Below are 13,050 nucleotides of genomic sequence, written 5' to 3' on the forward strand. Positions count from 1 at the left end.
ACCAATTTCCACTTTGTTTCCTTCTTAGGAGGGTTTTTCAGGGATTGCAAAGATTTAGCCAGCCTACAAGCATCAAATAAAACTGACTTGCTTCTGTCTCCTTTCACATTAGATGGAGGAATTTTAGTTTTCACTGCCTTTAACTTTGAGCAAGCTTGGGATTCATTCTTTATGGATATCCTTTCCTTGCAAAATCCATGGAGCTCAGCACATGTGTCTCTGACCCTAGTCTCCCCAATCCCATTGGGCAGCATGAATGGGCACATAACAAGAAGATACATCATATAGTCCGATAACAGCTTGCTCGCTTTACAATATGGATCACAAACAGATAACGGATTCTCATCCCTATCCCAATAATAGCACAAATCTGTTGCAATGTGCCAAAGAAGAATGCTTTGATCAAATTCTTCCTCTACACTTCTTTTCAGTATGATAAAATTTCCATCTCCCATTTCAGCACGAAGTGTATATGCCTTTTCTTCAATCACCCTATCACCCCTTCAAGCACATAATTTCTTGAGATTTCTGAGATCTGAACGGTTAGCTTCCATTTTTTGTTGAAGCTCATCAAAGATAACGGCTTTCAAATCCAGCGGAACTTCCACAGATTTGTGGTACCGATACTTCTCCAATAATTTTGAAATCCACAAAAACCTCTGTTTAAATGTGCACATGGCAGGCTTGTCTTTAAGGCAGTACCTTACTAGGTTGAAATGTCCCATGGCATTAGACCACCTCTTTTTTCTAGGCCATGGAATCAATGAGATGGCACGATACAAAATATCCCCCGAATTCCCATGCTGACTCAGCCATAGTATTGTCCAGTCTGAACAAACTAGTACAACTGCTGCATAAATCTCTAGCACAATAGCTCCAACCAGAAGTATGTAAGTAATAGCTACATCTACCCCCGAGTAGATATGCTTCTCGGTCTTCAAGAAAATCACAAATAAAGAAACAGTGCAAATAAAAGGGACGAAATGAAGAAGACGCCCCGCAACAGAATATAACAAAACTGCCTTTGTATAGAACATGTCATACATGAATCCAAGCTCAACCTCAATCACTTTGAAAGCTTCATCAGCGCTGATGCTCTGCATAATGTATTGACTCTTCTGGATAATATGAAAGCTTAGAATAAGATTTGCAGGCAGCCTTTTGAAAATTTCGAAGAACATGTAGGCCTTGCATATAACGGCTGCTTCTGGAATTCTGCTATTAGTTTCTGCATCTGGAGAGGAATAATCATCTTCTTTGCCATCTTCAGGGTTATTTTCTGAACATACCTTGAACCCTTCCTTTTCCTTTGACATATACTCCTCCACGAATCTCGCATAATTGGGCCCAGGATCAGGAGGAGGAAGCATGGAGTCTCTAAAATGCTCACTGCTCGCAGACATCAGAACCCATGTCCTTTCTCCGTACTTGATGATCCCAGCAAAAAATATTGGAATTGCCATCAAATAAAGTGCATTAGTACTTTTCCATACTGTAAGGAAAACATAGATAGCCCCTCCCACCTGGACAAGTAGCCCAAGCAAGTGCCTCAGCCACAATTCATTGTCTTCCAAGGAGTAGGCAGTAATGGTATCAGGGCCACCAAGGTGCAGAAGAAGAAATGGTGCCCAAAAAACTGTTATAACATAGTTTGGGTCTACAAAACCACCTTCAGATTCTCCTTGGTTGATGGAAAGCACGCCAAGTGAAGCTGTTGCAACTGTATCTGCCCACAAGTAAGCAAGCCAAAGAATGATTCTGACCCAGTTCCTTCTCGAGTGCTTTCAACTTTTGCCAAGCACCATGAGGATGCCTTGTAAGAATAGACTAAATATAACCATACTTCGAAGCTCCCACTTGTTCCAAAGTGTTTTCACACTGTCGGGGAGGATTTCTATTGCCTTTCTCTTCCTTGAGAAGAACATACCCGCTACAACTGAAAAGGTAAAAGCAAAAACATTAGAACATCTAAAAGTGATATTGAGATAGGCCATTCAATAAAAAAAGAGAAGAAGCAATAAATGAATTGGTGATCTTACAAGGAACAAACATCATCTTTCTTTTCCAAGACTTGAGGTGTGGCTTATCGCTATCAAGACTTGCGGGCGCAGGACCTGCTTGTGCTGGTTTTCTTTCAGTAATGGCCAGAAGGAGTGCAAGAGAATGTGGGCATACTGTATTAATTAAAACTAGTTTCAGATAACCGTGCATGCGTGATAATTTTTTTTTTTTTTAGTAAAATACAGTTCCTAAAATTTGTAATTTTTTTAAAAATTAGTTTTATTATATTTTTCATGATCTCATCTATAATGTTTCTTATATAATTTCTATTATTATTGGAGATTATCTCATTTTTAATTATGATAAGAAATATAATTTCTCTAATTAGAATTTAATTAGTTTTAAGTTAATTTATATTTTGTATTATTATATTTAATTGTTGATTATTGATTTAATTAAGTAAATGTAATGGTAGATTTTATTGCATTGTAAAGTTTGTAATTTCGGTCATTTCTATTTTATTTTTTGACTTCTTTTGACCACTTCTTTATTTTCTATTTAACTGTCTAATTAACGTTTGATTTCATTTATTTTTTATTACTTTGTATGTTCCATTTCTAGTTTTAATTTTTATGGTTATCAATAGGAAAGAGATATCATAGATGTCTTAAATAGTTATAGATGTAGTTACGTTTGTGGTATGTCAAAGGGGTGTTTTATTTTTATTTTTAATTTTTTTCCTTCTGAATTTTTAAGGAAATATAAAAGGCATTTCACTAGCTTGGTCTCAATCAATTAAGACATTCATAATATCTTAACGGACGTAATAATAAGCCTTAAATTTTTTTAATGTATGATGTGGTTAAGTTAGTGGTATGTCAATTTTTTTAAAATGAATTTCCAAGGAAATGTAAAAATGCATTTTTTTGAAAAACAAATTTGGTTAATTTTTGAAGAGTAGAAATATGATTGTTTTAATTACCTTGTTTGTAGATTTCACTATTCAATTATAAACATATAAATTAAAGTAGATGAATATATAAATGTAAAATTATATGTAAAGTTACAACTGCACAAGATGAATATGTATAGATTATTTTTTTTATTCTTCATGAATCATTATTTCATTGTTTACTTATAACCACTGGTAGATTTATTTATTTATTTATTTGAAGACTAAAATTATGCTTGATTGCCTTAGCTAGAACTATATGACTATGCAAATATTGTTGCAAATGGTTCTACCCTTTACAAATTATCAAGTTTGGTGGCCTTACAGAATAGGTATTTCATTTTGTAAGAAAACTTTACACGAACTCCTCTTTTGTGATAACCTTTATTTATTTTTTTTCTTTTTGCAGAAACAACTTAAGAATATTAAGACTTAAGTTACTACATGTGGTAGCCTATAATATACATTAGTGATTAAAAAAAAATAGTATAATTATTTAAAAAAAAAACATTTTTAGTAGATTGCAATATAAAACATTTTTTTTCTCAATATCTTATGTATCTTTACCCATAAGATTAATTATCACTTAGTCTAAGTAAAAGTAATAAAACTAACCTCAAAAAGTATCATTCTGAAAAATTATTTTGAACAAATAAATTTGAGCAATTAAAATCAAGAAAATTCATCATAAAATTACAATTTCAGATAAAAACCCACTATAAAATTTCACTTAAAGTGTCTATACAATTTTATCGAACCATTTGATTAACAAAATTGCATACAAACATAACTAAGTGTAAAAAAAGCAGAGACTCAAGGCATCATAGAGGACCTCATGACCTTCGGCACACTCTCTGCTTTAGTTTTCCAATTTTTTGTGTACTGGGGCGTTTCTGTTTTTTGGGTTTTTCTTCCTGCCAGTGTAGTGGGAGTATTCTCATCCTGGCGTTTTTCTCAAAGCCCAGGCCTATATTTCTTTGTTTACTTCTGTTTTTTGCCACATTGAAAAAAGAAAACCATCTTTGCTAGAATAATCACATAGACCAATATATTAGACAAAAATATAAAATTAAACAAACTTGATTGAAATATGTATCTATAATAAACTCAAAAATATATTAAAAAAAATTCTGCTGTCTTCATTTCACAACATAAAATTATAACAGACTACTATTCTAACTTTCTATAAACAAATTGAGAGAGAGAGAGAGAGACGAAGAGTAATATCTTTTGTGTTGGAAAAATATATAGTAAGGTGATGTAAATAAGAAGAGTCAAAATAAAGGAAAATAAAAAGATAGAGAAATAGTGATATTAAGGTAGAAAGTAGTAGGAAAATGAAAAGGTAAACGGGATGGAAAAATGTTGAAAAACTAATAATAAAAATAATGGTTAAAAGATATTTTAAATTTAAATAATGGAATTTTTAAGTCACCTTAAATGAGTAAATGTTAAATATATATATATAGGAAAAATTGAAAACAAAAAAAAAAAAAAATATATATATATATATATATATATTTATAAGATATGTGTAAGTTGGATTTTATTGACTGACTTCTTGATTTGGAAGGATATTTTAATTTTTGGAAGATTTGTGATGAAGAAAAAGTGCGGCTTGCATCTAATAAATTGGACGAAGTAGCAGATGAATGGTGGGAAGATATTCAAATCGATACAAAGCAGCAAGGTAAGCATCCAATCTGCTCTTGGCAAAAGAATGAAAAAAAAGGTATTAATTTATTTATAGTTTCCTAATGACTATTATGATATACTAGATTATACAAGTGTTGATTATAAATCTGTATATTCATATGAAGAAATATGTTCAAAACATGAAAGGTCAACCACAAAAACAAAATTATCACAGCCAAATCCATGTATCAAGTAAAGGGTTTGAGGGTTAAGAAGAAGTAGTCTATTTCTAAAGAAAATTTTAAAGTGGTTAAAAAAGATCAAGACTTGCAACAAGTTATTGAATTGAAGATTGAAGATACCACTTGTCAAAAGTTTGATGAAGATGTCAAAGAAAAAAAGGTTGAGTTGATTGTGGATAATGATAGAAATCAAGAGATGGTATTTATTGAGAATATTGTTGGAAGATCCAATTAAGGTTAAATATGATGATGAGTCCATCATCTACAACCACCAAGTTCCAGTTGATTTGTTGAAGATAACTAAACAATATGTTGATTTTCTTGGAGTAGAAAATTTTAATTTTATTATCAATCCTTTGTTAGTTGAGAAATGCTATGTCTACAATATTTTCACAATATTTTTACAACAATTCCTATGTGGCAGGTTGTTATGGGTTATAATTATTAGGGTAGAAAAGTAATTTCAATGATAGGCTCAAATCAGAACTAATAACAACTAACCACCTATGATTTATTTTAAAAATGTTCTGGATGCAGTATCTCTCTTGTTGATTGATGTTGCAAATAAATAGAAGGTACATGAGAAGAAATTTTATGCTACACTTTATGAAGAATTCAAGTTTCAAAACTAGATCAAATTATTAAAGCATTCAAAGTATTTGTTTATTTGGAGTGGAAGATTTTAGATTTCGACGATCAACTTGAGGATGAGTTTGTTTCAAGTGGAGGGGTCTGATATAGGACACGATTTAATATTTAATTTTTGTATTTTTATGTAATTTTTGTTATTTTAGGTTTAGGTTAATTATTTTTTTCTTTTTAAGTGCTTTTAATGTTGTTTAGTCAAATTAGGGTATTATATGCTTTTGTAGCCGCATTAGGATTTCTAGTTGCCCCAAGTTTTATTTTTATTATTTAAATGCATTGTAGCCTCCAAAGGCAATTCAATTTAGAGATTATTATCAATAAGATTGTAGAGTTTTTCTTAATTTTTTTTAGTGGATTCTAGTTTATCACCTTGAGAATTCAAAGAACCCCTCGTTTATTTGAGGTTCACAACCTAGATGCTAACAGTATAGTTTTTGTCCATCAATTAGAGCATCATATGTACTTTGTTCATGCTTCTACGACATCATTCCACCATCTAATATAATACACTTTTTAAGAGCCTTAATTATAATTTTTAATTTTTTTAATTATTTAATTTGATTGAAGGCATGTTGATTGAGACATGATCCTACCATATTAGAACTCCATTAACTTTCTAATCATGTTTATTTCTTTTTGCAACCATTACGTTGGAAGGATCCAAAAAGGATAAAAAGATAACTGTAAAATTGAATTTATTCAATTATGTGTTGGTTTTATTTCGTGCCAAACTTGCTTGTAATTTAGCATTTAGAAACCTTTTATTTAGGTGGGAATATTGTAAGGGTTGTGTGTGAGAGAGTGAAGATTTGATCAAGAGTGTGCAACAAGAAGGTGACTTGCGACTGGACTCGCGATTGACTCGCGAGTGGTGACTTTCCAAAATGAAGCACACATGTGAAGCATGTAGGAAAATGAAGAGTCAGGCCAGCTGAATCACTACAGGACAAAATTACAGTCTGGACTAGTCTGGTAGTTGGCGACTAGAACTGGCGACTCATCCCAGTCGTGAGTGACTAGTTAGTGCACCCTGTTTTGCTAAAAATTGACTTTTCACATTCCATCTCATACCCTACTATAAATACTCTTATACCCACGAAATGTAGAGAGTTTCTAGAGAAAATTTTGAGAGAGAAACTCTAGAGAAAAATAAGATTGATTTATCCATAATCTTATATACTTGATTCTTCAAATTCCTCTACTTTTACCCTCTCCATTGTCATACTCATGAGAGGATCATAAACCAAATCCTTATCTTACCAAATTCAGAGAAGTGAAAATGTTCTTGGTGTTTACGAAGTAGTTCAAGAGAGAACCAATTCATATTAGTTAATACAATGGGCTAATTGCGAGATCTGGAAAGTTAAAGAAGACATGGTTCTGCGTAACCTTGTTGGAGCAAGAAGCTTGGAGAGCTTAGGTGTATTGAGTAGATTAGGCTTCGAGGGTCTATTGCTATTCATGTATCCCAACTGATTTTCTAGTGGATCATTTACCGCTTAGAGGGCGAAGGAGAGGTTTTTCACCGAGTTCTTCGGTTTCCTCTTCGATAACATGTGTCGGTGTTATCTTGTGTTTGCATCTCTCTTTCCCTTACTATTAGCTTTTAATTTTTGATGGTTGTGATTAATTAATGGCTAAAATTAGTTTGCTAATTTGGGTATTTCTTATATTTCATATTCTGCACATATATTGTTTGAATATAAGCTTGTATTGGAAAATTTGTATTTGGGGATCTAAACTTTCACAAGGGTTTTATACACTAAGTGAGTTTTCTACTGATATTAGAGCAGGTACACCTTGTCAGATTTCTATGTCCCTAGTGTGATCCTTGACCCCTAGGATGGATAGGTCTCAATCCCTCAATACACCTCCCTTCTTTGATGGGAGTAGTTACACATTTTAGAAAGTGCATATGCGTGCATTTTTGTGCTCCATTGATGAGAGTGTGTGGGATGCTGTTGAAATTAGTTAGACAAAGCCAGAGGCTGCCAAATCCACTTTGGATAAGGCAACTCTCGCAGCGGCTAATACTAATAGGAAAGCACTTAATGCTATATTTTGTGGTGTCTCACCAAATGAATTTCACATGATTTCTCATGTGTCAAATGCCAAGGAGGCATGACAAATTTTGGAGACTACCTATGAAGGTACCAAGAAGGTAAAGGATACCAAGCTTCAAATGCTTACCACTCGGTTTGAAGAATTGAAGATGAGAAAATATGAATCATTCGACTCATTCTATGGAAAGTTGAATGAAGTGGTAATCGGGAAATTAAACTTGGGTAAGAAGGCAGAAGACTCCAAAGTAGTAAGAAAGATCCTTAGATCGTTGCCAGAGAGCTTCCGAGCCAAGGTGAACGCCATTGAGGAGAGCAAGGATCTTGATGAGATAAAGGTTCAAGTACTTATTGGCTCTCTTCAAACATATGAGCTCACTCTACCATCTCAAAGGAAAAGAAAATCCTTTACTCTTAAGACGATCCATGAGAGAATTAAAGCTCAAGATTCCTCGGAAGAGGACAATGTTGAAAAAAAGGTGGCATTCCTTGCAAAGAACTTTTGCAAGTTCTTGAAGTTCAAAAAGGATGGGAAGTCCTTTGAGAAAGGAAAATTCTCCAATTTCAAGAAAAGTAACAATATTCCTTTGTCTTGGCTATGTGAGAATATTCCCCAATGTGAGACTGTGGCCAAGGGTGCCCACATGTTCTTGCTTCATTTTATTGGGACCTTTTTGTGTCCGGATTTAGGCAGCATTGTGAATCTGCGCTGCTTAGGGAGCTTGAGAAAAATTGAACAAATCCGTAATTAGGACCGAGATGACATGGACTATGCAACTTTGATGCATTTCATGACCCAACTCTCCAGGTGGAGCCTTTCAAGCTTGGGTGGGGCTCCATTTGTATGGCAGGTGAGGTTTGGTATTTATTTTGGCTATGTGTAGGTTGTGGAAAATTATTTTGGCTATGTGGAAATGATGTTATGAATTTTTCAGGTTGGATGTATGAGTACTTTGGGGTTGGTCCTGAAATCCGGGAAGAAGTCGCTAGCATCTTTCCTAGATTTCTGTGTTGGTTGCCCAAACATTGTTTGTCTATACCCTCCAGGCATTCTTTGGAAATTTGGCGCTTGGTGATTGATAATTTGACCGTTGATGATGTGAGTTCTTTCTTCCTTCTCCTTTTAAAATCTTTGGCACTTGGTTATGGCTTGGTCATTTCTCATTCTGAGATCCTTTGTGACCTTTCAGACGAACTTAAATCCTTGGGCTGGATGTGAGAGGTATGCTAAGTTTAAGCAGGCTCTAGAACTGAATGGCCGCCAAGTATTGATTGAGTGTGGGCATGGAAAGTACTGGTATCTTGGTGATCAGGTGTTGCCCCAAGTTGAACATTTGTATCCTCCTACCACAATTCCAACTCCTCATTGTCACACAGTTTGGTTGGCTGACTTTCTGGCTGATGAAGAGATTGCTCAGGCCCGTGATGGCTACATCGTTGCAAGAGTAGAAGGAAATTATTTTTACTTTGATGGGATCATCTGCAAGGCTGCTTGGTTGGCAGAACGGTATTTCTCTTCCCTTCTAAGATCAAAATTTTATCCTACAAATTCCTTCTCATATTTCTGCTTGGTAACTATACTTGCATGTTGGATTTTCAGCCTCCATCTTTTGAAGGAGAGGAAGAGATTCCTTCTCCTCACTATGCTTGTAGCTCTTCTAGTTCTTTCACAAAGACTTATCCTCATTTTCCGACATGGTAGTATGATGTGAGGAATCCTGATGGAACGTATAGTTCCATGCCTTTGATTAGGCCAGAGCACGTATCAAATGTTCCTTGGCCTGATCCGGTATGTTCTTGAATATTTAGTTTTTTGTCCTTATTTCTTCTTAGCTTGACGAATGGCTTCTAACTTGGTAAGGTTGTGCTTCAGGTCGATGTGGATCTTATGGAGGAAAGCATGCGGATGATTGGAGGCTTGCATTCATGGCTCGCACTCAATCCTCTCAATATGTGCTCAATGATACGAGTTGGGTATGCCATGTTTCTTTCTGAGTATCTTTTACTTAAATTGTGCTTGATGGTGGAATTAACACTTGATTCTGCTAACTTTCCAGGCACATAGAATGGAAACTACTAACAATACCAGAAGAACTTTAGAGGAAAGTATCAGGAGCCTCAAACTTGAAAATCATCAATACGGTCCTCGCTTTTTCACAAGTCAGGAAGGAAATACTGAAGGTGGCTCCTTTAGAGGTGGATCAAGGACATCCTTATGTAGGCAGACTCGGAGTCCTAATGATGTTTGACTTGTATTTTTATTTTCCTGCAAAATAAAAGGAAGTGTTCCTTAGACAATCTTGTATTAATTTCCATATTTAACTCTTTGCCCCTTGAATCTCCTTGGATCATGTAGAAACTTTAACTAAGACAAGTTTAGAATTCACCTGATGATAAGGTCTGCATCTTCATCTTCTCTATGAATAAGGGTTCACTCGAATCATCTCCACTGTAGAGGCTATCATAACTTCTACTACTGTTGTCCTCACTATTGGTGCTACTGTCATCATCATTATGTCCACTGTCACTGTTGCTGTTGTCACTACTACAATCACTCTTGTCTTCACTTTCATCTTCATCATCACTAGGGGCTGCTCCCCTTTCCTCGTCTTCATCATTGGCTCTTAGTTCATACGAGCTCTTCAATGTATACTGACAAGCCTCCCAGTATTCCTCTTCTTCTATGTTGCAAATATGATCTCCAAGGAGTGTAGTCATGGCATCAAGGTCCATGTAATCAGCCCAATCAGTCGGAACCTAAGTTACATCTTCTTTCTTCAATTCTAAAACCTTGTGATGGTAATCAAGTAGTACCTCAAACCCAGGCACCATTGTTCTCGTTACTGGATCAAATCTTGGTTCAGGGAATCCCCAATAATGTTGACTTTCTCCAGCTTTTACAAACTTCCCATTCAATGTAGAAGTGTAGGGTTTTAGAGGTTCAAGAGGACAAGGAAGTCCTTTTTCTTTGGCTTTGACTTGAGCCATTCTTCTCACTTCCATCTCTAGCAAATCATCACTAGTGGGCTTATAGCCTAGCCCAAAAGGTGGTGTGATAGTAGGAATTGCCAAGTCTTTAATAGTTGGTTTCTTCACAGCCCTCTCCAAATTCATCCCAATAAGGTAGTTCATTCTCCTCATCATTGCTACCACATTGTTATCACCATTAGGAGCAAAGTCCATTGTAATCTTCTCAACTTCTTCTCCTCTCTTTTCAAAGCCAGGCCTCTCCATCTCAAAGCCACCCAAAGTCAATGACTCTTTATCAAAATCAATACCAAAAATAGGCTTAAGCACTGTTAAAGTATCTCCATATATGGTCACAATAGCTCCTTCATGTGAAAACTAAACCTTTTGATATAGAAAGGAAGGCACGGCTTCTGTGTCATAGATCCATGGTCGCCCAATGAGCATATTGAAGCATGAGGCTATATTAAGGACTTGAAAATCCACCTTCTTAACCATCGGTCTGATGGTAAGCTTTGATGTTATGGTTCCCAAGACTTCTCTTCTACTATTGTCGTATGCCTTCACATGTTGATCAATAGGCACAAAGTCTTCAATACTTAGACCCAGGCAACTTGCAGTCTTCAAAGGACACACATTCAAAGCACTTCCATTGTCTACCAAGACCATCGGTATCCTCTTCCCCATGGCATTTACAGTGATATGCAACGGATCGTTGTGGCGCTTTCCCTTCTTGGTCAGATCCTTGTCAGAATAAGAGATGGTGAGTTCCCTATTGATGGACCCAATCATAGCATTCAGATCTTAGGAGGTTGTGGTTGTAGGGACTTGGATTTGGTTGAGGAGGTCTACTAGGTTTTGTTGGTGTCTGTATGAGGCCATGAGTAAACCCTATAAGGATATATTAGCTTGTGTCTTTTGTAGTTACTTGAGGACTTCATCTTCTTCAGTAGGTGTCTGTTAGGTGGATCAGTTTAAGGCTTCTACCAAGTTGTTGGTCTCCAAATGTGGGGGTTTGAAGTGTCTTCCCCCTTTGTAATGTGGGCAATTTTGGTTGGATCATAGGGATCAATGTCTTAGGGTTTAAAGTGTCCCCCCCCCCCCCAACTTATTGGTGTTTGGTTATTTACTTGGGGTTTGAAGTGTCTCCTCCCATTTGTAGGTGTTTGACTATCCTCCTAGGGTTGAAGTGTCTCCCTTCATTTATGGACGTTTGGTTATTCTCTTGGGGTTTGAAGTGTCTCCCCCTATTTGTGCATGTTAGGTAGTTCTCGGGTGTTGATATTTCATTCCATATGTCATATCCTGTGGTGGTAGTTGATGTCCTATCCATTAATTCTTCCCATGTCATCATGAAGCACTCGAATAGGTCATAGATCAAGTCAAATGGGTCTTCCTTATTCTATTCTTCAGTCATCAAGCAATTGATCCTTGGTCATTTCCCAAAGTTGTGATTAGGTAAGGGTTTGTTAGTGATGCTAGGCCTTGTAGGCGTCACAATCACTTTGTTGTCTATTAGGTCTTGAATTGCATGACGAAGGGTGAAACAACGATATGTTTCATGGTTAGGGCCTTGGTGGTAGGCACATCTTTTATTCACATCAAACCTTGTGGGCAAGGGGTTTGGAATTGGTCTTGGGTCTAAGGGTTTCAATAACCCTTTTGGTTTTAGCTTGTCATACACTTGGCTCATGGGCATGTACAACTCATGAAATTCTATCCTAGGTCTAGGCCTTTGGGGTACTTGCATAGGTGCAATGGGTGTAATCAATTGATAATAGTCATTTTTATAGATGTTGGAAATTTTTGTAGCCTTAGATCCTACATTCTTTTTAATCTGGAACCACCTAAAAGCGGCTTCGGTCAGTGTGTTTTGGAACATCTGAGCAACTACTTCCTTGGTCACATCTAAGGGCTGCATAGCCCTCATATACATCTTTAGATTGGACTTTGGGTAGCTAGTCCCATCAAACTTGTCCAAGGTTGGCATCTTGAACTTAGGTGACAACCTTGGATTAGGAAACAAGGAGAGAGAATCGTAATCCATAAGTTCCTCCATCTTATGGGCTTTTCTAATCATCTCCTCCATTTTATTCATCATCTCATTGATCTTCTTCTTACTCTCTACGGCTGGTGGATCATGATCAATCTTGTCCTTCTCTTGATTATTCTTTGAGTTTTGAAACTGCTGCATCATACGGTTTATGTCTTCCCTCAGCTAAATCTAACTAGCTACCATGGTGTTGAGTAGCTCTTGGGTGTTCATCGGTTCTTCTGTGTTTGGGTTCTCTCTCTTTTGCCATATTGCTAGGAACTTCGGGCTTTTTGTGGCTTGAACTATCTTGGAGGTCAACGATGGGGTTGAGATGTTGCAGCAGTGGAGTCTCTTCTATGCTTGAAGGCTTCAATATTGTGATGGGAGTGACATGCTTGGAACTGGAACTACTTACTTGAGTGTCAGACTTAGGTTCTCTTTGCAACCTTCCTTCAGATCTTGACCAGATTCTCCCTTAATGATGGGCTTGGTCGAGTTAATCAAAGCTAA

At 36.2% G+C, this 13,050-nt stretch overlaps 1 protein-coding gene across 1 annotated transcript; it reads right to left on the minus strand.

Annotated features, from left to right (window-relative positions):
* Positions 1–503: 503 nt before the first annotated feature.
* Positions 504–2,211, minus strand: LOC115989813. The gene is made up of 3 exons (XM_031113691.1): positions 2,040–2,211; positions 1,844–1,936; positions 504–1,726 (listed from the first exon to the last, which is right to left on the minus strand). The coding sequence occupies exons 1-3, from the start codon at positions 2,209–2,211 to the stop codon at positions 504–506; spliced, it is 1,488 nt and encodes a 495-aa protein (XP_030969551.1).
* Positions 2,212–13,050: the final 10,839 nt, after the last annotated feature.

Source organism: Quercus lobata, chromosome 5 (assembly GCF_001633185.2).
Source record: "Quercus lobata isolate SW786 chromosome 5, ValleyOak3.0 Primary Assembly, whole genome shotgun sequence".
Lineage (NCBI taxonomy): Eukaryota > Viridiplantae > Streptophyta > Magnoliopsida > Fagales > Fagaceae > Quercus > Quercus lobata.